The sequence below is a fragment of the Zootermopsis nevadensis genome, unplaced genomic scaffold, assembly GCF_977971745.1.
Source record: "Zootermopsis nevadensis isolate Lab colony 2312 unplaced genomic scaffold, Znev_1.0 Znev_ptg000023l, whole genome shotgun sequence".
Taxonomy (NCBI): Eukaryota; Metazoa; Arthropoda; class Insecta; order Blattodea; family Termopsidae; genus Zootermopsis; species Zootermopsis nevadensis.
In genome coordinates, this window is record NW_028259155.1 from 5,131,453 (window position 1) to 5,157,189 (window position 25,737).

Consider the following 25,737-nt stretch of genomic DNA (forward strand, 5'->3'; position numbering starts at 1 on the left):
TGGTCGTCACGTGGTGAGAGATAAATCAATCAGAATCATTAACCAAGTTGCTACGTGCTTTTATACTTTAGGCAGACAAACGAATTGTCAGTGACAATAAATTTGAATGAAATAAACTATAATTAATAAATAGTGTTATGTAATACAAAAATAAAAACATTCTAGTATTACAATACAGACGTTCGATATATATTTCTGTCAGTGGGAAAAAACTCTTATTTATTCTGTGTCCTGATTAATACTTTAGCGTATTTCAATACACGTAGTATATATAATAAAACATTTAAACTGTCGGTAATCTAAAACCAAACAATAAATAAACATAAGCTTTAATATGAGAATTTACATAAAATACAGTAGTGAAGATGTGAAATTCTTTTTGTAAAACTTATGCATCGCTGAAAATTCCATCATCAATAACTCTATGACTAAGATGGTAAACTTGCGTCATATTGTGATATAATAAGTATATATTAAATCTTGTCCGTCTAATCACAATAAATTCTTATTAAATATTAAAATATTACAATAATTAACATTTAAAATATTAAGTGATGTTCTTTATCGAAATATTCGATTTACATTAAAATGATGGTCTAATGTAAATCGAATATTTCGATAAAGAACATCATTTAATATTTTAAATGTTAATTATTGTAATATTTTAATATTTAATAAGAATTATTGTGATTAAACTCTATGACTATAAAAATCCCTATTAAAACTTCCATAAATTATCCTATATGACTTAAAACACTCCAATTAGAGATCACACGAAGTTAGACGCGATTATGACGAGACAAATCGACCTTTGTCATTACTTATCGAATTGAAATGTATTCCATATTGCATACGTTACGTAATGAACAGCTGATATCAACAAAGATTTCACTAAGGATGTTCGGCTGCTACTTGGAGGAGCCCGGTTGGAGAAAGTGGGTGTCTAGTTGGGTGAGTTATCAGGCGGCCAGCGGACAAGACCTTGGATTTCTCCCACGCTCCATCACTCCCTACGTCCATTCCATTGCATGTCCGCCACTTTTACCCTCCACAACCCCCCATCCTCCCCCTGTGTTCACTGATAAAGGTGAAAGCGTAGAAACCTAGATGCGAGAGACAAAATTCCTTCAATGTAAAATTGTTTTAATGAGTTGTATTCTACTTCGACTTATAAAAATCAATATCTGCATTCATTATTTATGGGAAACACGTTTTAAAATGAAGACGCATGTCTTCTGTGTTGTTGGGCCTTATAGTCTGGTAGAAGTTAACCGACGTTTCAGAGGTGATTGCTGCCAACATTAAGGAAATCGTTTGGTAAACTACCAGACTATACGGTGCAAGAACCCAGAAAACAGCATTCTTAGTGTTCGCCACCGTCAAATCTCACATGTGAGAAAATATTTTTAATATAATATTAATGTTTTTGACGTAAATACGTCTATATTGAAGGGTCATTCCACAAAAAGGTGTTACGAAAAAGTGTAAGGAAAATGTGTAACATGGTTACCTAGGAAATATCAACAATTTGTAAATATGGACCATTGTCGTCGGTAATGTGTAAGATCCTTATCAACAAATCGACAACAATGTGTAAACATGGGCCGACAACAATGGTCCGATTGCGTGCATTGTTAAGTTACCTAGGAAACGTCTTCTGTTTACTCGGCATTGTTGTGTTACATTACTGCCGTCAACAATCCGCTTTCTTAACAAGATGGATGACATTGAAGATAACATTTCATTACATTACATTACAGAGACGTAAATATAATTTAAATACAGAGACGTATTTACGTCAAATTCTCCGGAACCGTGGTTCCACTGTAACTTTTTTAATATTCCAATTCTTTATTCTAATTAATACTCTAATAATAATGAGTCGATACATTTCTAGCTATTTCTCAAGGAATAAATGTTACTACTATCGATAATACACGTATTAAACGAGAATTAGTTTCTACATGATTCAGACGATATGTGGGTACGAGGTTTAAGACACACACTTAACTGCCCCGAGATATCATGTGCTAAAGTCTTGTGAGTTAAAAAGTGAATCAGGACCTATGAAAACTTATAAAAAATATTACCTCGTTAAAAAGTTTTTTTATAAATTCTATAAAATTCTGGCGATAAGAATATATTTGTATAACACATCATTACATATTTCGGAGTGATTATCCCATCTTCAGGTATTGTTAATTCTTAAAACACTATTACACTATTGAATATGGTGACAACTCTAAAATTAATCCTGCAATTACAATATCTGTTGCTTCCTTTTAAGTTAATAATTAAAGTCAACTTAAAAATAAGTAACAAACTTTGTAAGTTCAACCCACACCACCATATTCTATAGTATAATAGTGCTTTAAAAATTAACAATACCTGAAGATAAGGTAATTACCCTGAAAAATGTATTGATATACATAAGACACGTATAAATATTTACGTGTTGCATAAAGACAGGAAGATTAAACATAAACTTAAGTGTTCATATTTAAACCAAAAAAAAAAAAATCTCTAGCGTTGTTCTAACAATCTCGAATTGCTGATTTAAATGGAGGCCCTGTAATGTAAACAACCCCAAACTTTCGACTGTGATAGTCGCTAATAGGTTCTCCCATGAGATGATTAATAGACCTCGGTTTGCAGATTATAAATATGAAGTTGAAAAGGAAATTGGGTCGATCCGTCACGCCCAGCCATTTAATAAAATTCTATCATCTTTATTGATTTCTTTATCTCACTTCGTCTAACAGTCTAGAAGTAACGCTACTGAGTGTTCACGGCTACAAGGCTGCCTTAAAATTGTAAGAGCGTTTCACGACCAAATACGAGGCGCGTCCCAAAAGTAAGTTTCCCACTCGTCCCACAGCTAGCAAACCTTATATTGAGCGAAGCGACTGTGCGTACGTGATAGAGCAATGACGTAGCATGGCGCATGCACTAACGGTACTTCCCGCGTTCTCACAGTAGCATCGTTGCAGCTGTTGAAGATGGAGGTTCTTATTCCAGCTCCCGCCGACTGTGAAGTGCGGTCAGTGATAACGCTAGGCCGCACACGGCTCGACGGACAGCAAGTCTCCTGCAGGAGTTCAGCTGGGAGGTGTTTAATCATTCACCCTACAGCCCGGACCTCGCTCCCAGTGATTTCCATCTTTTCCTACACCTCAAGAAATTCCTGTCCGGTCAGCGTCAGCGTTTTGAGAATGACAGAGAGGCGGAGATGGTTGTCACACAGTGGTTCCAATCCCAGGCGGCAGACTTCTACGACACAGGTATTCAAAAGTTGGTCCCACGGTATGACCAATGTCTCAATTCCGGTGGCGAATATGTTGAAAAATAGCTGGACACTTGCTGTATCTGTTGCAATAAATATTTCCATGAAATTGTGTTTTGTTTCTGTAAACGGCCCCAGGGAAACTTACTTTTGGGACGCGCCTCGTACAATCTTCTGATTTCAGTAAATTCCTTCGAATCACTTTGCATTATAATTTTATCACTTACGGTATTCTTGAATTTCTCCAGTCACTCGATTTGGACAACCACTCTTACGAAAAAAAATTAATACCAAATAAAATAAGAGATAAATCTTTACAAAAATGTATAATTTCAACAATTTCTTCCGTAACTCTGTGTCAACAAACCTCTTACATATCACCAGCGCCTGGAACATATGTGTCAAGAATTACGTACGTGTCGGAGAAGTTGCCGCATTAGAACAGCGATTCTAACGCAAAATATTATACTCTATACCAGGGGTGGCCAACCCAAATGATCTTTCGGGCCTCTTTGGAAATGCATCATAACTCCGCGGGCCACATATAAAATTATATATCCCCATATTAGATTTAGATACACTATAGACATTTTTTTGGAGTGAAAAATTGAAACATAATGATAATTTTTGAATATATGGATGCACAAATAATGTATTTTTTAATACATTGGTTTTCACTACTTTGGCCATTATAAAATAAATATATTTTGTAAAAGTGTGATGAATCTCGCGGGCCGGAAAAATGTTCAAGGCGGGCCACATGCGGGCCGCGGGTTGGCCACCCCTGCTCTATACGATACTTGGACAATTCCAAGTTTAATATGCTTTTCTTCGTTTTTCGTCAACACATTTACGTTTTTTCATGATAAATTAATATTTCAAACGTGTAGTAGTAAGATATTAAACGCTCCAATATATCCTAAGGACATTCCCATGAACTGAGACTAACTTCACAGCTTTTTGAACAGCCCGTATTTAAATCATGGTTATTAGGTATTTAAGAAAATTAAATATAAATATAATATATTAAATAGAATAACAGGCTTACACAAGACAAAGGAAACATGGTACAATGCTTTCATATACCATTACTTTTTAAAACCTCCGAACTTGTTTAATAGTTGGCATTCCTGCTTATTACTTGAAGGTCACAGGTTCAGAGCTCAGGTCAGATACTGATTATCCTGATTGATTTCTGTATTATTTTTTGACTTCTCTAAGCCAGTCGACCCAAGTTCTAAATGTCCTTCATAAGTTTATTATTAAATATTATTTAAGATTGTAGAAATTTACAGACTTTACATAAATGTTTAAAACCTCCATCATTATGACTTACAGATCTGATGATGTCCATAACGAAATTAGGAGTAAAATTCCTTCGAGAAACTCTTTGTTTTTATTCAATTCAAAAACTGTTATCTCGTTTACTATCAAAAACACAGAATATCAGGATATATAAAACAATAATTTTGCCTGTTGTCTTGTATGGCTGTGAAACGCGGTCTCTTACCTTGAATTTTTGAACAAGGTTTTGAAAACAGAGTGCTTAGTAAGATATTTGGATCTAGTAGGGATGAAATTAGCGGGGAATTTAGAATATTGCATTACGAGGAGCTACGTAAATTGTACGGGACACCTAGGATAGTGAAATCTAGGAGGCTCGGATGGGCTGGACATGTGACACGCATGGGGAGGTAAGGAGTGCATATAGGATTTTTGTAGGGAATCATTCTGGAAAAGACAAACTGGATAGACCAAGAAGTAGATAAGAGGATACAACCAAGATGGATCTTAGGGAGGTGGGCTGTTAGGATGGCAAATGGATAAAGTTGGCTCAGGATCGTGGCCGATGGCGGGCTTTGGCGTTGTCGATGTTGACCCTGTGGGTTCTGCTACCAGGAGTTAGTTAGTTAAATTAGTTAGACCTGATGATGGAGGTAAACGTCTATGGCGAAACATCCAAGAAGACAGTAATCTTCAAACGACTTATTGTTGGACATAACTCGTATATCGTATGATTCGTAAGCAGAGAAACTGTACGTTTCCAGAAAAATTTCGCCTGTGTATTGCAAACGATGGAACTGTTGGTTTGTCTAACGACCGCTGAATTATTGAGAACTTCGTGCGTGGCGAACACTTTCTCATCCATAAATACTTACAACAACCTTCAAGAAATCCGTAGAACTAGGGAAATATTCGTTGTAAAAGAGCTAGAAAAATGGATAAATACAAGGGGAAAAACTTTAAAACAAAATCAACTGTCAGTCTACCTTCAAATCTAAATGTACAGTACTTCGATAATTAGTACCGAATTTTTTCAGTTTCTGCTGTTTGCTTACAAATTTAATAATTTTAATAAGTTCACTTGAAGCGAAAAAAAAACCTGACCCAAGACATACGAGTTTCAGGGATAATTCAATGGTATAGCAATGTAAATTTGAAGGCCAGGATTATTACTAAAGAAATCATAAAAAAATATATTAAAAATATCAGTGATCATAAATAAAGTTTTTTAGAAGGATAAAATTTAAGCTCATCAGACAAACCCCACATTATGTTCACAGATCAAAGACTGAATCGCTAAATTGATATTAATGCTGAATTAACTCTACATAAATAAAACGGAATTGAAACCTTTCACACATTCACTACGCGAATCTAATTCTAATAACAAATAATGAGCAATTTTCTTTTGTCCACATTAATTACCGTCTGCATTGCCAAATATTAACGACATTCTAAGACAGGAATATATTTCTTTACTTGGAACGTTCATAATACTTGTTATATTAACTTGTAGCATAATATTTACAGAATACATTTCATTTTCGTATAAACCACGTTCGTAATTGTACTTCGTATTATGGTAAGACCTTCAGAGAATTGATTAATTAACTTTAAGACAGATAATACGTGTGGGCTGCGTGATTATACGAAGGAGTCATGTCCAACATCGTAAACTGAAACCCAAACAATAATAAATATAATGGTTGTTAGCTATACAATAATTCTTTATGAATAACCTAGTGTAAAACAAACCTTCACAAATAAAGGCAATGAACCTTCTTTATAAACATAAATTTAATTAATTGTAGCATTATCTTTGAAAATCGTATTGAAATTATAACATTTATAAAGTAAATTAAATAATAAAATATCTTCACGACGACTGTAGCCAGATTTCTGTCAAATGCACCAACAAGAAATCCGACCGTCTCACTACAAACTCCCGCCAAACGCAGACTCTGCCATACCCCACCGTAGGCGCCACCACAACCTCGTTTGAATTTCTTACTGCCAGAGTCGCCACCGTCAGAACTTGACTGAAATTTTTTTCTAGTCTCACGAACGGAGAACTCGTACAATCAAGCGTGACCGATATTGGCTATTATATTAGGGGCAGATGAATTTAAGAGTTTAAGAATATGAGTAGAGGGGTTATTAATTTAAAATACTAACAAATCTGGGTCTCAATACGGAATCTGCTCAGTTATATAATCCACAAATTTTGCTTTCATTTACGACAAACTTCGTGTTAAATTTAAAATATATATAAAACGTAATTTGTTAAGACATTTCTATTTGAATGAAATCCAAAACTTACAATTAACACTTGGACTGCCATTGAGAAATGTCTTCTTCTTCTTCTTCTAGCATCGTTTCGGGTTCATAGGATCGAAGTTCGCTGAAAAAATCTAAAACAGAAGTATAATTTTTTTATATATATTTTATGACCAACTCCATCTTTTGTGTATTAAATGTTCATCGTCACAGGATGTACGAAACAAATGCTAATTCGACGATGCCGGCTGGCACACTCATTCACTATGAATGTAGGCCGCACCCCCCTAGCGGCAGAAGCTCGTACTACATCCGGTTCGCCCTCTATTGACACAGTCTTGAAACTTTCCGATCGCACCTCGTACTTGAGGCATGTAACTGCATCATAAGGACCAAATTATCTGACATTTTTGTCTATTTTAATTCTGTTCCCTCGTATCAGATTTTTCCACGAGGATTCATGGCCATCATTTCTGCAAAATCTCTATTTCATATTTATTCTCAATTTTTTTAACGGCTCTTTTAAAATTCATATTACGTCATGAATTAACATGATAAATACTAAATTATTCGTGAGTAACAATTACAAAAGATGTGGAATGAATCATAGTTGTCTAATCTAAGGTACTTCCTTAGAATTTGCCTGGAGGTTCTGAGAAAACTCACGAAGAACCTCAGTCATAATATCCGGTCTCTAAATCAAGATTTGAACCTGGTTAAGTCCGAAATATGACGTTGAAGTTCCAACCAATCTGCTCCCACGTTTGTTAAAAGTTTTATAGTTTACTTTCTAGATGATATGTCCACGTGACTAACCCAACTATTATCCTACTGAATAATTTAATAATATCCCTCACTTTATATACTCTTCAAGTTGGTTAACGCTTTTGCGGGCTGTTGTTGATAAGGTAATGAACCTTTTAGGTAACATAAAACACTGTAATGTTTTCGACTAGGTAAAGAACTATCAGCGTCACTAGAAGAAGTTAATTAACGTTTCTTGTGGTCTAACATTTCTACTTCAGCGGCCACGAAATTGTACTTCTACCATTTTGTTTACAGCTAAGGTTTAGCGTTATTTTTCTTCAAGAGAAATTTCCTTCGACGCAAATTTTTATTGTGTGTGATGTACAAACATATTCACATATTGCCCAAGGCTAAGTATTGTCTTAAGCTCTCTTTTAGACATGAGAAGGAAGTGGTTTCTTAAGTTTCCCTTTGGGTAACCTGCTTCATGTAACCGGGTACATATCCGAAGCCCCTGGCGTTCAATTTTACCTTTGATCACTATAAGCCGGCATGCACCTGACACCGGTTAATAAGCTACCTGCTTTTGCATTATCATAAGCATATATTATATAAATAACCATAAACAACGTAAACACTAGAAATTCCCTTCTCATACATTATGAAATTTGCTAAAACTTTGGGCCTTTACCGACAAGGTATATATATATATATATATATATATATATATATATAACAATAACTCTAGAATTTTTATTATTATTTTAACTTAATTGTTTATATTAGCGTTTGTTACACACACAAATTTTTCGACTGAAAATACTCTTCAATTCTAAAGGATTCTGACGACGGTAGATTGCACTTAAAATTATTCATTGTCAGGACTTTTTCCATCGTCTAATCTTTAAAAAAAAACCACGACGTTTCGGAGGCTGGTTCTGTCTCTGTCTCCAGCCTCCGAAACGACGTGGGTATTTTAAAGAATAGACGATGGAAAAAGTCCTGACAATGAATAATTTTAAGTGAAATTACTCTTACCTGATACTATCTACTGACGATATATCAACTGATGAAACTGTTTAGACACAGAATTATACCCACAATAACTGGGCAATAGACAGATGTTTTATGAAAAAAATTTATATTAAATTTATTTTGCTCATCAGATTTCATAATATCATCGTGTTACGAGAAACTTAATGCGAGTTAATTAAAATATTTAATGTTACGCTTAATTCAATTTGCTTCACTACGGAAAGTCGTGTGTATTAAATTTGATTGAATCTTTACTTAAGTCATGCGTGTAAGACGGGAGACTTGTAGGGAAGATTATATTGATTTATCATGTAAGAAGCAGACATTAGCTTTGATCTTAATCCTGTAGTTAAACTCTTGAAGCTTAATTCTTCCACTAAGCACTTTTATTTTGAGTGACAGGATTTCACAGAGAAATTTCATAAATATCGTTAAGTTCATAAGTGATAATTACATTCGTGTAATACAAATCACGGCTGTAGATGACAGGTATCTGGAAGCGAAAAAGCCATTCACTGTAAATTACAAAGTTAGTTCAGTATTAACCATTTGAAGCTGACGCTTGTCTAAATAATATTTAAAAATCGGTTTGTACCTCAAATAAAACATAGTATTTCTCCATTAGAAAGATAAATTTCTTAACGCAGTTTAAGGAAATAATCACTTTTTACACTGAGACTCATACAAGGCCCAAAAATATAAAATGCAAGTTTAGTGATTAATCCTTCTCGAAGGTATCACCACCTTGTCGAAGGCAATGGGTGCGAAACATGGTCTCTCACTCAGAGGGAGGAACACAGATTGCAGGTGTTTGAGAATCGGGTGTTGAGGAGGATATTTGGGCCTAAGAGGGAAGACGATGGGGCGTGGAGAAAACTGCACAACGACGAGCTTAAAAATCTGTACTCCTCCCCCAATATTGTCAGGGTGATTAAGTCGAGAAGAGTGAGATGGGCGGGACATGTAGCGCGCATGGATGGTACAAGAGGTGTGCACCGGGTACTGGTTGGGAAATCTGAAGGGAAGAGACCGCTGGGGAGACCTAGAAGTAGATGGGAGGATAATCTCAGGCGGGATCTATGGGAGATAGGAGTTGAAGGAGACTGGATTTTGTTGGCCCAGGACAGGGTCCGGTGGAGGGCTTTGGTTAATTCGGTGATGAACCTTCGGGTTTCATAAGCCATCTGGTTGGTTGGGTCCACTATTTGGGAAGCCTGGGGGGAAGAGACCTCTGGGGAGACCTAGACGTAGATGGGAGGATAATCTCAGGCGGGATCTATGGGAGATAGAAGTCGAAGGAGACTGGATTTTGTTGGCCCAGGACAGGGTCCGGTGGAGGGCTTTGGTTAATTCGGTGATGAACCTTCGGGTTCGGTAAGCCATCTTGTTAGTTAGTTAGTTAGTTAGTGATTAATACCGCAGTTGGTACATATAGTTACCACTGGGCTGTTGAGGGTTGATGTAACAGGACATAAATGTTTATGCGAACCTAAATGAGTGAAAATTGTAACTTAAAACTTGTGGGGGGGGGGGCAATTTTGTAACAATATTTTCTAACTCAGGGCCTTCTAAATTTTATCAATTGGAGTCTAAAATTGATCGAAACCGCCTATGTCACATTCATTGAATCCTCGATTTATTTAAATATGTTCCAAAAATTAATAATAACTAAAAATAACCACTGTTTTAAAACTTGGACTATAAAAAAATATATTACGATGACACAAGATCTAAACAAGAGACTTAAGCTAAATTGGAATCGAAACGGAATAAGCTATGCCAAATTTTGCGAAATACGAGGCGCGTCCTCAAAGTAAGTTTCCCACTCGTCCCACAGCTAGCAAACCTTATATTGCGCGAAGCGACTGTGCGTACGTGATAGAGCAATGACGTAGCATGGCGCATGCACTAACGGAACTTCCCGCGTTCTCACAGTAGCATCGTTGCAGCTGTTGAAGATGGAGGTTCTTATTCCAGCTCCCGCCGACTGTGAAGTGCGGTCAGTGATAACGCTAGGCCGCACACGGCTCGACGGACAGCAAGTCTCCTGCAGGAGTTCAGCTGGGAGGTGTTTAATCATTCACCCTACAGCCCGGACCTCGCTCCCAGTGATTTCCATCTTTTCCTACACCTCAAGAAATTCCTGTCCGGTCAGCGTCAGCGTTTTGAGAATGACAGAGAGGCGGAGATGGTTGTCACACAGTGGTTCCAATCCCAGGCGGCAGACTTCTACGACACAGGTATTCAAAAGTTGGTCCCACGGTATGACAAATGTCTCAATTCCGGTGGCAAATATGTTGAAAAATAGCTGGACACTTGCTGTATCTGTTGCAATAAATATTTCCATGAAATTGTGTTTTGTTTCTGTAAACGGCCCCAGGGAAACTTACTTTGAGGACGCGCCTCGTATGATGGTTACTCACGTGCTCTCGAGGACTTTAAAACTCTTTTAAAAGCGTATTCTGTGAGTTTCTATATCCAAAGATTAAACCATGCTCATCTCTAAACAACGTGAAATACACAACCGCGTTATTTTAAAATATTACCATCAATGTATAAATGGTGACTTTAATGCTGGAATTGTGGGGTCTCTGGTGAGAAAATTACGAAATTTTACATAAACAAATGAATGACAGGCAATTGATTACAGAAACGTGAAAGGAGGAATCAAAAGGGAATACAAGATGCAAACCCAGAGAATGGATAAGAAGAATAGTAGATAAACAGAAATTAATGGCGATTAGAAATTGGAACAGTGCGACACGTAAGAAACTGGTACGTGTTAATACGTATATGCAGACACACGCTTTTAAACCACGTTTAAATAGACTTTTTCCCGTGTATTCAGAAACACATTATTTTATGGCGGCTGAAGAGATATGTGTATATATTTTAAAGTTCTCGCTTAATGTAAACGAAGGATAATTAAATCGTACGAATGTGATGTTATCAACATTTTTGTCTGACAACATTCTATCTTCTGCTTGTGTTTTAACTAATTACCAGCAGTTTCAACCGGTGATTAATCGATTTACATATTGTCACAGCTCAGTAGCTCCGTCTTGCTTCAAATTCCAAAAGTCCGAGGTTCAATTATCGACCATAAAAACGTTTATCATGATTTTCCTCGTTGTTTCCCTCAGATCTTTCTGCTAAATTCTATGGAAGTATTTTAAATAACTTTCAATTGTCACTGTTCAAACTATGAGTTTTAAATGTCATTATATGAATTGGTAAACGAAAGAGACTCACATAATTTACTTCACGTATGAACTACCATCTTCACGACAATATTGTGTAAGCTATTTCTGACAGGAGAAAATATTTCGATGTTATTTCACATAGGACATACAATTTGTAGTAAATATATCTACATTTTCATAACACTTATAACGTACGGGTTTTGACATGCGCATCAATTCGTAGTTTATAAGACGTTCCACTATCAATTAACGTTGGATAATTCATGAAGCAAAGCCCTTATCGGAAAACAAGGGTCGAACAATTTGTAAATATTTTATGGAGATCCATTACGTTGTTCGCAGAAAAAAACCACCCATCATCTATCCTGAGTCAGAATTCGTATGATAATGTAGACTACGTATTCATCTAACAGTTACATGCGTATCATGACGGACAAAGTTAAAAATACGATTAATTTCAAAGTTATATCTCATGTAATATTGAAAATAGACTTACAGCTTAAAAGACAGTGAGTAGCTGAATTTATACCACAATTAAAGCACATTTGGATTACGAGGCTTACAGTTAGAATTGTTTCAAGCAGATAGAAAAACTACAGTACAAGTTTTACAACTTTCAATTCCACGAGTCATGTAAGGCAAACCCTGAGCCTTATCCAACAGGGGATTAACTGTCTACCGATGTCCGATAAAATGAACCATGGTTTTTGAATTCTTGTTTTAACATGGGTTTTCCATAAGACTGCTAACTCTAGCAATTAGGTATTTTAGTAATACCACGTCCTTTTAAATATTCCAAGAAAACAATCCGAACGGAATATCATCAAATATAACGAAATAAAATCTGCGATTTTAATTTATTGAATGAACGAGTTTATTCATAAATCTTTTGTCTAGGTGTCATTTATCTGCATTACGTTACAATATTTTTATTTTCCGTCTATACACAAACTTAAAATAATGTTGTTTAAAATTATCTAAAATTATAACATTCTCAGTAGATACTGCATCTTGTTACATTTTTTGTATCGACGACATGTTTCAATGTGTATTACATCATCATCAGGTCTATCAATTTTAATATATTTTAAAAACTGTTGTACATCTTGCGTTGCGTATATTGATTAATTTGATTTGTTTAATTTTAAGTTTTTTCTCTTCCTTTTGGTTTGGAGGTTGTACTTGGATAAAAAATCCAATACAAAAAATGTAACATGATGCAGTGTCTACTGAGAATGTTATAATTTTAGATAATTTTAAACATTATTTTAAGTGTGTGTATAGACGGAAAATAAAAATATTGTATCAATAAAACACAAACATGACGCAATTAAGATATAAACTGCATTACGTTGTTCACAAATTCACGTAGAAAGATACCGCCATCATACCAGTCTCAAGTATTGCAACACTAAAAACTTGGAAATATTTATTCTCTTGAGATTTCATATTTTCAAGGTAGCTAGTATAAAGATGTTTCGCTGAGTAAACTCGTATTTCCTCGTAAAAACACCGACGTTTCAGAAGTACTTACTGCCTCCATCATCGCCCTGAAGACTCAACTACCAGTTTGACGAAACAGTAGACATATATTCGAATAAATACGTGATACGTCCGTATGAGACCGGTTGAAAGAACTTCATCTTAAATAATATACAATGCCTGTTCAAGAATGTAATTCCTATGCAATGTTCCACAACAATGCCAAACCACGTGACTTACTGTAACACAGTTGACATTAACGCAAAATTAGCAAAACCGTAATTGTCAAAAATGTTGCAACTAACACTTCATTTATCGTTCTAATTTGTACGTCGCCATGACGGGCAGGCAACTTCTTCAGCACTGTTATATTGCGGGTCAGCATTACGAATACCTGCAGGCGTTCTTAAATACGTAAATTTTAAAGTTTGTCAGACGGCAAAGAAACTAATATTTCAAATGCAAGTCCATCTGACTGTCTGAAAGGAGAAATAACAATACTAAAATGTATTTTGCATAATATAAAAACATTTTTTTATTTCTACAACAGTGAAGCCTTTGATACTTGAAGATTTCTGTCTTCCGGGTTGTTGCGCCGTGTAGAATGGTAGATGTTTACCAACGTTTCAGAGGTCATACTGTCTCCGTCATCGCCCTGATGATTCGTGTGGCTTGCTCAAATATTGGTTATACAAAAGGTTTTCATAAACTGGCGCCCACAGAAATAATAACAAATCAACTTTTTAATGAATTTCTGTTATAAACTGTCTTCATAGAAACGTACGTACATGACCATCAAAGCTTATTTCTTAAGACGATAAAGAGATGTTACACTAAAAGACGTTTCCATCCTCAAGAATAATTACTTTAACATTTTCTTGTGTCAATAATCATCAAAGAACTGCACACATTAATCATTATTTAAAAGTCTAATAATTTCATAATGGTATTACAGGGTAAAAATTTAAATACTTTATGTATTTCTGATTGCCACTGTGATAGGTTTCAGAATTCAACAAATCTATGAGGATTAAGAACTGTTTAAAATCCTGACGAATACATTCACACTAAGTCTGTAGATGGTACTACAATATTCTTTTTAGTGATAGTATTTTTTAATCTGATATTCAAGGATACGTATACTATAATCAGACTTATAATAAGTATTTTAAGACAAGAAATTTCCATAAAAAATATAAACATATACGGAATTCACTTGTAACAATACTGACTTCACTCTACAAGTCACAGAACAAATATAAATGTTCCAGTACTGGTCACAGAGAAAACTAATGCAATTCTCGATATATTGCGATATCTCTATTGCTCGAGGCAGGGATTAGTGGACACACAGTAACACGGAGGGACAGTTGTAGGGCTTTCGCCTACAGCAGTAGCACAGAATGTCTATTTCTTCCGGAGATGTCGTAGCTCCCAGAGCCTCGTCTCCCTCTCCACCAACCAATCGACGACAATCGACATACCAAGAATGCAGGAGTGCTGTCACAAGTCCAGATTAGCTCCCGCTACTTCCATCCCTCCCCGCCAGAATTGAGGTAAGGGGATGAGACTGCGAGAGAGGACGACAAGCAAGGCGTACAAGGGTAGCCGTTGAAAGCATCGTGAGAAACTTACAACCTGGACCTTGCCTCTCTCTCTCTCTCTCTTCCCAGCATTCCTATTCCTATACCGACCGCCATGTTCTTTTTATTCCCTTCAGTCCGTCAGTCCGTGTAAGCATTTCTTGTTCCTTCTCACTCATTCTCGTCATGAGTTGGGTGTCGCACGGAGTAAGGACATTTGGGTTTTACCAAGACTCCAAGTCATAATACTGTTACATATAACATTTTAAAATTACGAGTAAGTCTAACTAGAAACTGGTCTTCGACTGGCAAGTTTTATAAACATATAGAAAGGAATATTAACACGTATTAATTTTAATATAAAAAATATTATGACCTAACTTAAATTATATTTGACGATTAACCATATTTCCCAAGTAATGTACACGTTTATAACCACGTTCAGTCTTTCAAATGTAACATGTTCCTCCGTGAAAGAACATATTTATGTATCTCTGGAAGTCTTTGATGCAGGTAAGTATACTTCACAGGGGGAACTTCAATATCTTAATGCTAAAAACTACTGAAATATTTAAAAAAAAAATACACTCATATTCATCTTCCCTAATAAGTAACTTTTAAATGTATTGTACGTAAGTTTTAATTTCTTTTATAAAATCTGACAGGAATTATAATAGTTTATCTTGCATATTCCTATAGATTATACGCGTCATTTATAAACAACTTACGCTTAAGAGGATGATAAGAAACATAATAAAATTTCCATCAATAATTTAAACAGGACTCGACCTTGGCGAAACAATTAATGTCGGGTTCCTAGACTGGAAGCGATTGTTATAAGCTTGGCTTTGTAGAACCGCTCATATTTTGTGATTGTATCTTGAAACGAACTAACAACAGATTCTTCCGCGATATTAAACAGTTCGAAATATCAGTCAAAACATGATTTACTTCCAGAAGCTTAACAGGAAACAAACTATTCTGCAGACAAACTCTTTTAAATATTTAAATAGCCACATTTTGATTCGTCGTTTGTAGGAATTAGAGGTAACACGTGTTTCCTTTTGAACAAAAACACACAACATAGAGTAATTATAATTCTTCCAACTTCAGAATAACTAGTGAAAATTTATCAGTTATTTATTAACAAAATAATTAATAAGAATTTATTTTAACAATTCACAGTTTAAAATCTTAATTTGCGAAATCAAGAACCAAAAATAATTCTGTAACTAAACATGTGAACGCGACTGTCTAAGTCAACAGAGTCGAGATGGAAGTTCCACAGAAGTACTGAGACGTGCTGACAGAACGTATTATTTATAATTTGTCACGTAACAGGTGCGTAAATTTCCCGGCATCTGCTGTCAGTCACTAGATAGACGATTATAAAGCTTACAAAACACCCACAAAGAAATCGTAGAAATTCGATATCTAATAACTCCATTATTACAGGATATTAAATATGTACCTTACTATATTAATATTAAAATTCTCATATTGTCATTCTTTTAGATATTCAAACGGAACAAATCACCAAAATAAATTATATATTTATTGTTTAATAAAATCCTCAAAATTTGTCTTGATCACATAAGCTTAATTACGTGATCATAGTAAAGTTTCATATTTTAATGGTAACAAAAGATATCTACCAGACCTAAATAAGTTTTACGGATAGAAAAAACAGTATTCTTAAACTGACAAAGTAATTTTATTATTAAGTTAATTAAGTTCTTAATTACTGTTGTAGGTATTGCATACTGATGTGTGATAAACGTAAATATATATAAAATATATAAATTCAATCACTGAACTACATGTTTCGATCTAATATAACCATCTTCAGATGATTTTCTTTAGCAACAGATACGTGCTGAATAAAATCTACCCCGATTTCCAATGTCGAAGATACCGGATTTACTTAGTAAAGTATCTTGCGTATTGCTTCAGTATACAATTAAATTTTAACTACATACGAGAGAACCTCTTGGAACATTAAACTGCAGAGTCGATCAATGACCTTCACCGTCCATTGTCCTCGTACTGAGAAACCAGAAAGAATCAAACACGGGCAACGCCTACAGAGTTAGTTCAGACTGACCCGCCAAGCAGTCGTGACGGAGAAGTTGCCGCATCGTCACGGCGCCCCAACTATCAACATTCTACCAACATTCATATTCCAAAGAAATTTATAGCCAATATCTTGATGTTAAAAAAATTAGGGGGCATTGTTTAAGCTCTGCCAACGAAGTAGCCCCAAACAGAATTTTGTGGTTTGCGAATCAGTTCAACGTTAAATTAATTTATTTTGTTTAAGATAGCGTCAAGAATTGGGCTCCCGTGAACACTGTAATGAATTTTTTGGTTCAATAGACGATTAGAAGTGTCTTAACTATATAAATGACTACCAGCGTTCGAGAAGTAGTGGACATCGTGAAATTTATTTAGGAAACACGTTTAGGTGTAGGAATTATCAGAATAAAATATATAAAGCAAAATTCTATGGTATCGTATCTGGGTTTCATCCACAAAACCCATCCTGACGTTGCTATTTCAGCGGACTACAGAGCTCCCTAACCTAAAAGCAAAGCTGATAAATTGGACGTTCTTCCATGTCAGGCACTCAGGGAGAAGAACATGGTCCCTGTTAGATCAACACGGCAAGAACTGCTTCGTCTTACTTTGTCAACAACATCCAAACCTACCGCTGGAAAAGGCGGTGACGACCTTGGAGTAGAGGCAGAACACAGCGCATCCAATACTAACTCCCGCACATTCTCTGAGCAATTAGTTGTATTTAAACTACAGTTCCTTAATATCAAAAATAATTATTTTATCCTAAATATCACGTTTAACATTAACATATTCTGAACATTTATCGTTACCAGCTAAGGATTTCTAAGCGATAAACGTATTAAAGTTATTGTACAATAAATTGAAAGCCTACGAGGTTTGATACTCTCCTTGGGATAAAAATCAGGCTTAAGATTCAAAATTCACGCGTCATATATAATGAGCCAATTATTATTTTCCCCATAGGAATATAACACATTATTATACAAACAATAAATTGATTTCCTGGGTGTTACATTTCAGAAACAGTGGATCGTGCGTCGTGATCCCGTGAAATGACCGCCACGGTCACCGGACTTCACGACTTTATACATTATCCTCTTTGGCCACCTGATGTCTGTCGTTAACGCCGATAGACCACGAAAAGTTCATGAATTACATAACAAGACACGGTCTGAGTGCGGTAAAATCATTACGGATACGTTGTGGCGAGTCTAATCAACTGTTAGCTATAAGTGCCTAGTAGATTCCCTACTTTACAATAACCCTAATACCAGTTTTTCTACAGGTAAGTAAGTATATTAATTAAAACAAAGCAAATCTTCCTTGAATATTCACTGGGCAGAGACAAAGTCATTTAATAAAATTATAATAAAAATATCAATATTCCATTACGCATTTCAAAGTTAATGCGTGTATCGACGAGAAATGTGGTTTATATATACGGTCATCGGCTAATGAAACGTCCTAGTTTTAAAATACATTCCCACAACAAAAGTATCACTAAATATCTTTTAATTCAACGTCATCGAAAGTAAAGGGACATTTCTTGTTCTTGTAATCCTCACCAATAATAAATTCACAATTTTGGAAAATTTTAATAAAATACGTATACGAACTTGTAGATACAAGTTATATTCTCACACATTTGAGTTCTTGTAGTATTCATAATAAGGGCACAAATATACTTTGCTACATTTAATGTTCATATTACCAAACACGTAAATAAATTATAACTTATAATATACAATCTTCCAGTCAGAAAGTCAAATGCGCAACTCTGATATCGAGATTTGACCATAAGCCATGGTTTCCTAAACGAATTCCTTTACGCCGTTGATAGATTATAAAAATTGATATCTAAGCTTTAATATCACCAGTATTAAATTTATAATGAACTATATCAACAATAAAATGTAAATATAATGACGATAGTACATATCTGTTTCACTAGCGTAAATTAAAATTAAGCCCGTTCAATTTTATTGTCAATGGTATCGCAATGGCGTTTTTAACTAATACTCAAAAGAAGTTGACGATAAAACATTCATCTTATTCGTCCAGTTAAAGTGACGGGTAGAAGTAAGTTCCATAATTTTAAAAGTTTCATAACAAACCAAAATGAGACAAAAATTACTGTGATACATTTTTAAAAATATATTTTTTCTAAGAGACCGTTCATTAAATAATAACTGTTACACGTAACGTAGACTTTCTATATCCACCTGTAGGTAGAAATACGGACATTTTAGACAAAAATCTACTATTTATATTACATTCGTAATTATCGAACTTATAAATAAAGATGTAATAAAATTAATAAGATTCTGCAACAAACATGGATAATGAAAGATTAAGTTGGCAGTGCTTTTAGTATACGATATAAAATAATTCTTAAATGCCGTCAGATGTTGAAAAGACTTGAATTCTGCAGTTACCATGAATATAACTGTTCACTATATTAACCATATTACACTAAGGGACTAATTATCCTAAAATCAATAACCCAAAACCAATGCACGTTATGATAACACACATACTATGTCGAACCACACTATTTTAATTGCTGTCTCTTTGTAACGAATTGGACCAGAGAAGCCTTAATGCAGGATATTTTTTCTTAATGATTAATTGGCATTATATACTTCAAGAAGTAGTGTAGGTATACACTGAGCTATCAATTCAGTCTTATGCATAAATTATATAAAGTAATACCCTGTAGGAACTATTTATAAACGCGCGTTTATTAAAACAAATCGTGATATAACTTCATAGGAAAACGATTAATTTGTATAATCTTATTAATTATTCGTGTTTTTTTCCGTCTAATCACAATTGTATATAAATAAAATTATACATAAGATATTAAAATATCATTTAAATATTTGGTACAACTTTTTACTACATGTTTCGGTTACACTGAACCATCTTCAGGAGTAAAGTTAAAAGTTAAAAATTATAATCTTATAAACTAAAACTTAATTACTGTTGTTGTGTAACTTCTGATGATGTTTACTTACAAATTCATTGGAGTGAGGGTATATTTTGAAGTGATAGTGGTTTAACATTGGCCTGTAACGTAAATAATTTAAATTTTTTTTAATATTTTTAATTATTATTGAACTTGAAAGAACGAGTATAGAAGACAAAATGTAATAAGGTAAAAATAAATAAAAATTTTAATTCACAATATGACGCAATTATATCAACTTTGTATAATCTTATTAAATAAAATATAACTCGGTTTTCTGTAAAATAGAAGGAAAATCATGAGTTCATTAATAAACTGATATCATGCATAAAAGTATTGTACTTGTAGCAAAGAATGTTAAATTAATTATATTATCAGTTAACTTTAAAACGTGCATTACGAACAAATAAATAATTTATTTGTTTACGTAAGATCATACAGTTTCGAACGTAACCAATTAAATATATCGCTTCATACATTTCCAAGACTGAATAATTAAACGGCGATTACTTGGAGACCAATCAATCAATCAATCAATCAGACACTTCGGGAACCAAAATTAAAACGACATTTGAAAAATAACAAGAACATTTAACATAGTTATAAATAAATCAGTATAAAATTTCATCAACTTAAAATACTGGCAATTACGCGAGACTGTGTAAATGGTTTACAAGAAGCTGGTCTCAGTACCCCACCATCTGGACGTCCAGGAAGGAAGAGGGAATGTGAACAAATATCAGTCCTCAGCATTAGCCTCCAAATTTACGTCAAAGGGAAACGTCCTTCGAAATAGGCGAGATTTCAAATTCTCATAGCGGTAAGCATGAGACAGACTGTCTTGTTGCATGTTGCGACTTGTAGTCTGGTAGATGTCTGACGGTGTTTCAGAGGTTCGATTTCCCTTATAGAGTCATCAAACACCTCTGAAACGTCTGTAAACGTCTACCAGACTACAATGCGCAACATTCAAGAAGACAGCCATCTTAGATCTCCCCAAATATCTGGCAAATAAAGCTTGTTGAACATCGCAGTCATTGTGTAGAAGGCGAGGATGGTAGACATTCGAAAATTACCTGCAGGAATCATTATACCAAATCACCTAATTCACATTAAGTCTTACACTAATCTCGGTTTGGATTCGATTCATTTAAGTGTAGAATAGACAGTTCTGTGTTATACTGTTCTAAATACAAAAGCAGAATACAACCATGTAACCGAATCTTTCTTTATACACGAGAAAATCTGTTTTCGACATTTAAATTGCATGCAATCTAAGCTAACCCGCAAGCTAAGTTATTCAAGTAAAGGAATTTTTCGATGTGTGTGATTCAACATAACTGATGTTCTCTGTTACAACCAATTTGTTACGACCATCACATTTTAAGCAAATACTGACACACAGTTATTCCAGTTATTTCATGCACATTAAACAATTTTAATACTACATTTATCCAGAATTTTAAATCGTGTTGCAGTTTAAAATTAATAAGTCTTAAGACTTTCCAATTAATTTTATATATTGTTTAATGTGTTCGTCTGCTTTCAAATTCTCGGGGAATTTTAAATATGAGGCAGCGGGTTAAATGAATATTATGTTTTGCATTGTAAAGTTTTCATAAGAAACCATGCATAGCATAAATTATTTATATTCGAAATTCGTATTTATAAAAATATAATACTTTAAAATTTCTACCTAAAACAGTACTTACAAAAATATGTACATCAGACCTAAAAGAATTTTAAAACCCATGTCAAAAAATGATATTTTAAATTTAACGAATTGGCAGTTAAAACTGAATTGCAGAATTAAAGAATATTAAAATTTGTAAAAATAAATAAAATTTGCCAAAAGAATTATGTAAACTACTACCTGACAAGACTTGTTACATTTATGGCGATTTCAAAGAACACAAATTTATATATTCGACAGGTTTTGCGTATTTATTAAACTGATTTATGAATGAAGAAAGTTTTTCTGGCACTACAAACAATTTCGTTTGAAGCAACTGACAGTAGTATTGAAAAAGTAGTTAAACTTTAAACAAAATTATCTATAATTCATCATTACACGGTGCTTTAGAAATGCGCTAAACAGTATTATTGTATAAGCAACGCAAAATAAAATATGTATTTGTAAATAAATGTGATATTTCAGTTTCAGCCTCTGGTAGTTTCTCATCTCACAAGCCTATCAGATTAGTTCGCGCTATTATAGAAATAAATATTTTGGAAAATTTTTCTTGAAATATATCGACTGTAAATTCACATCAGCTTTTGACTTTATATGTTTCAATAACTTTTTTATATTATTTGTTTCTATTTCACTTAATATACTATTTGATAAACACAGACCCTGTTAAAATATCGCAGAAAACACAACTTACTCGGATTTCGACATTTACCGCGGGGCCCCTGTGTAGACAATGAATATATACATCGATAAGAAATATCAATAAGAGGACATCGTGGAAGTTACATGAATTCAAACTCAGTCGATATGAACTGAAGTCGAATTTTGCGTCTGTCTACGGTAATCTAGTATTTGAAACGCAATATCGATTGTAATGACAATGTAATGTGTTACGACACTCATATCAACGAAAGCTGTCTCCTAAAATCATGACTAACATCAAAATACATCAAGACATAATGTGAAATAATTTTGTTCAGATGAAAAGTTAATAATGACAAATTTAATAAAGAAATTCTAAGATGATAATGTTGCGTCATATTGTGTTGAATATATACTTGTTCAATTTTATCAGTCTAATCACAATAAAATATTATTATTAAATATTAAAATATTATTACAATTAAAAAAATGTTAATTGTAATAATATTTTAATATTTAATAATAATATTTTATTGTGATTAGACTGATAAAATTGAACAAAGAAATTCTATTCAAAAATGGAACATGGAAGTCATATGAAATAATTATTTCGTATCTTGCTACCTAACCTTAAAACATTATGAAAATGTATACACTACACATGGGATTAAATACAATTATATAAGATTAGAAGACATATAACACTATTATATCATTACGTTAAATTGGTTTTGGGTTATTGGTCAAAATATACTTTCTTTAAATTTAGCTAGTACTTACTTACTATAATATTGTAAGTTACAAGATTAAATTTAGAACTATTAATTAAATGTGGTTTTTGAAGTGATACATGATTAATATTCATATATCGTCACACCTACAGCATGTATGCAAAACAATTTCATTAAACTCAATTTCACCAACACCAATTTCGATTTTCTGTAATTTGTGTCTTTTATCTGTTATATCACGAAGCACAACACGAAACTTTAAATGTAATTAAAAGATGATTTGAATTGTGACAATATAAAGATGTATCAAAATGAGATAATAATGAACTTGAAGAAAAAAAAACGAGAAATATTACTATAATGTTGACAGCCATTTTTATTGTAACTTCCAATATTCTGATCGTGTATATCCTAGATCAGATTTAATTTCGTATTAGCGCACTTAAAATTTAACTAATTACTGTTCAATTATTATGTAATTAGCATTACAAAATTATCTGCAATTAAATGTATAAATTGATCATTTAATTACGACTAAACATATAAATGGACAACTGAGTAAAATAGGAATATAAAAAAATACTAAACACGAATCAGAATATTATAACATAATGAATCTTAATTGCTGGTGGTGAAATATTATTATAGTTTCTTACGTTAAAACGTAAATTAGAAACACTAGCTACTATTATATAAACAAACTTAAATCTATTTTACCTTGGACCTGAAATATCTTGAAATAATATGTTAATATTACAATGTAATAAATTTTCAAACACTTAATAATATAAAATTCACTTTTAAATTAATTGCTATTATAACAACAATTGTCACTTCACGGTACAACCATTTCAGTGACTATCCTTATCAAAATATGTCTTTAAGTATGTTCAATGGTTTAGTGTTAACTTATCTTATAAAGAGGAAGATATACATAAATGTAATGAAACATGTTTACCTACGTCTCCTTCTATGCAACATTACTTTATACTCTGATCAAACCATGAAGTTATTAAAATACTATTCTAGAATTATTATAATAAAAACATACGAATAATACTTGAATTCATGTATGGTCAAATCGTAATAAGAACGCAAATTATTAATTAATTGGAATGAAACATCTTACCCTCATTGTATATGAAGTCCACTGTGTTCATATTCCACGGGGAGTTGTAGGCAGGTGAGTTCCAGCACTTACCTGTAACAAATGTCAAAGATGTTCGTTTTAATACAAAAGTAAGACCCCTTTTAAGGGGTCACAATTTGTACAGTCTATTTTGCCAATATGACATTGTCCAGGGGTGGAATTTTCTAAAAACTCAGTATCCGACGTGTTTTTGAAAAAAAAATACTGTTCTTGAGTTATAAATAGGATTTGAGATTCTTGCAACGTCGAATATGAAGCCGGCTGTCTTCTGGGTTGTAGCACCGTGTAGTCTGGTAGAAATTTACTAACGTTTCAGAGGTACCTGCTGCCTCCATTATATAAAATCATCGCCCGGATTACTGAGCCAGTAACCACCTCTGAAAGCTATAACTGATTCTATGATTTTATGTATGTAGTAAAATGAGATATTTAGTAGGCGTTCTAGACGTCATCGCGAATAAAAATTTCCTAACAATTTCATACCACGCTTAATACCTCTATTTTCGAAACATTTTTTTAATAACAGACTGAAGGAAATTTTCGTGGATTCTGCCCTACAAAAGAACATTGGTCCTATAAGAAGGTAAATCCTGACGTACATCAATTAATGCTTAACCCCTCGTAATTGTCAGCAGTTGACAGAAAATGAGGATAGCGATTAAGAAAATGTCTTGTTACTGAAATGTGTAAGGCCGTGAAATATTTTAAATACCAAATAAACAACTTCGTAAGGAAATGGTGCCTCTAAGACCATTCTAAATTTTCTTTCAAAACAAAGATGGTAAAGTTGCGTCATACTGTGATATAATAAATATATATTTTAAATCTTGTCCATCTAATCACAATAAATTCTTATTAAATATTAAAATATTACAATAATTAACATTTAAAATATTTAAAATATATCAAATGATGTTCTTTATCGAAATATTCGATTTACATTAGACCATCATTCTTTCACGACATGTATATTTAAAATAAAAACAAAATATATAAAAAATAAAATATATATTTCAAAACAAATTTAAATTCTAATATTACACAGTTTACGTAGCAAAAATTCTTAATTTTATTTTTCAACTTCAATTTACAGACTAAAGTTAAGATTTTAGGTGGGACTAAATGTACATTTTAGGGCATTCAACGACCCTATATCAACTCGTAAACCCATGGTGCAAAATCATTCTTTTTAAATCTAATATTAACTAAATGTTCAAGAAATTTCCCAATATTCAACAATTTTTTATTACCGTGTTCACCAAAGTTTTCCTTTTTGCAAGGACCTCTGAAACGTCGGTAAACTTCTACCCGACTACACGGCGTAACAACCCAGAACACAGCCATCTTCAGACTCACCAATAGATCGATCTACTTTTAACCCGAGATTTTGCAGTAAAATTTATATATATTTTTCAAAATTAGTCAGTGAGGGTTAAATTCTATCTTTGATGACTCGGGCTACCCTACCTTTACGTTCAGACACGGAATAAACAGTCTTAAGATTTGCTCATACAATTGTTTCTGTGTCACTACCAACTGCCTTCAAAGCAATCTTTAATTTGACGAAGGTACTGTGATGT

At 33.6% G+C, this 25,737-nt stretch overlaps 1 protein-coding gene across 5 annotated transcripts in view; it reads right to left on the minus strand.

Moving 5' to 3' along the window:
* The window catches only part of onecut (homeobox protein onecut), a 203,927-nt gene that overhangs the window by 43,976 nt on the left and 134,214 nt on the right, over positions 1-25,737 (minus strand). Inside the window, exon 3 of one of the 5 annotated variants that reach the window (XM_022066776.2) lies at positions 24,137-24,208. The exons of the other annotated variants lie outside the window; for them this stretch is intronic. Coding sequence (XP_021922468.1) covers positions 24,137-24,208 — 72 coding nt within the window. The remainder of the gene's footprint in view (positions 1-24,136; positions 24,209-25,737) is intronic. 5 annotated transcript variants of the gene reach the window in all.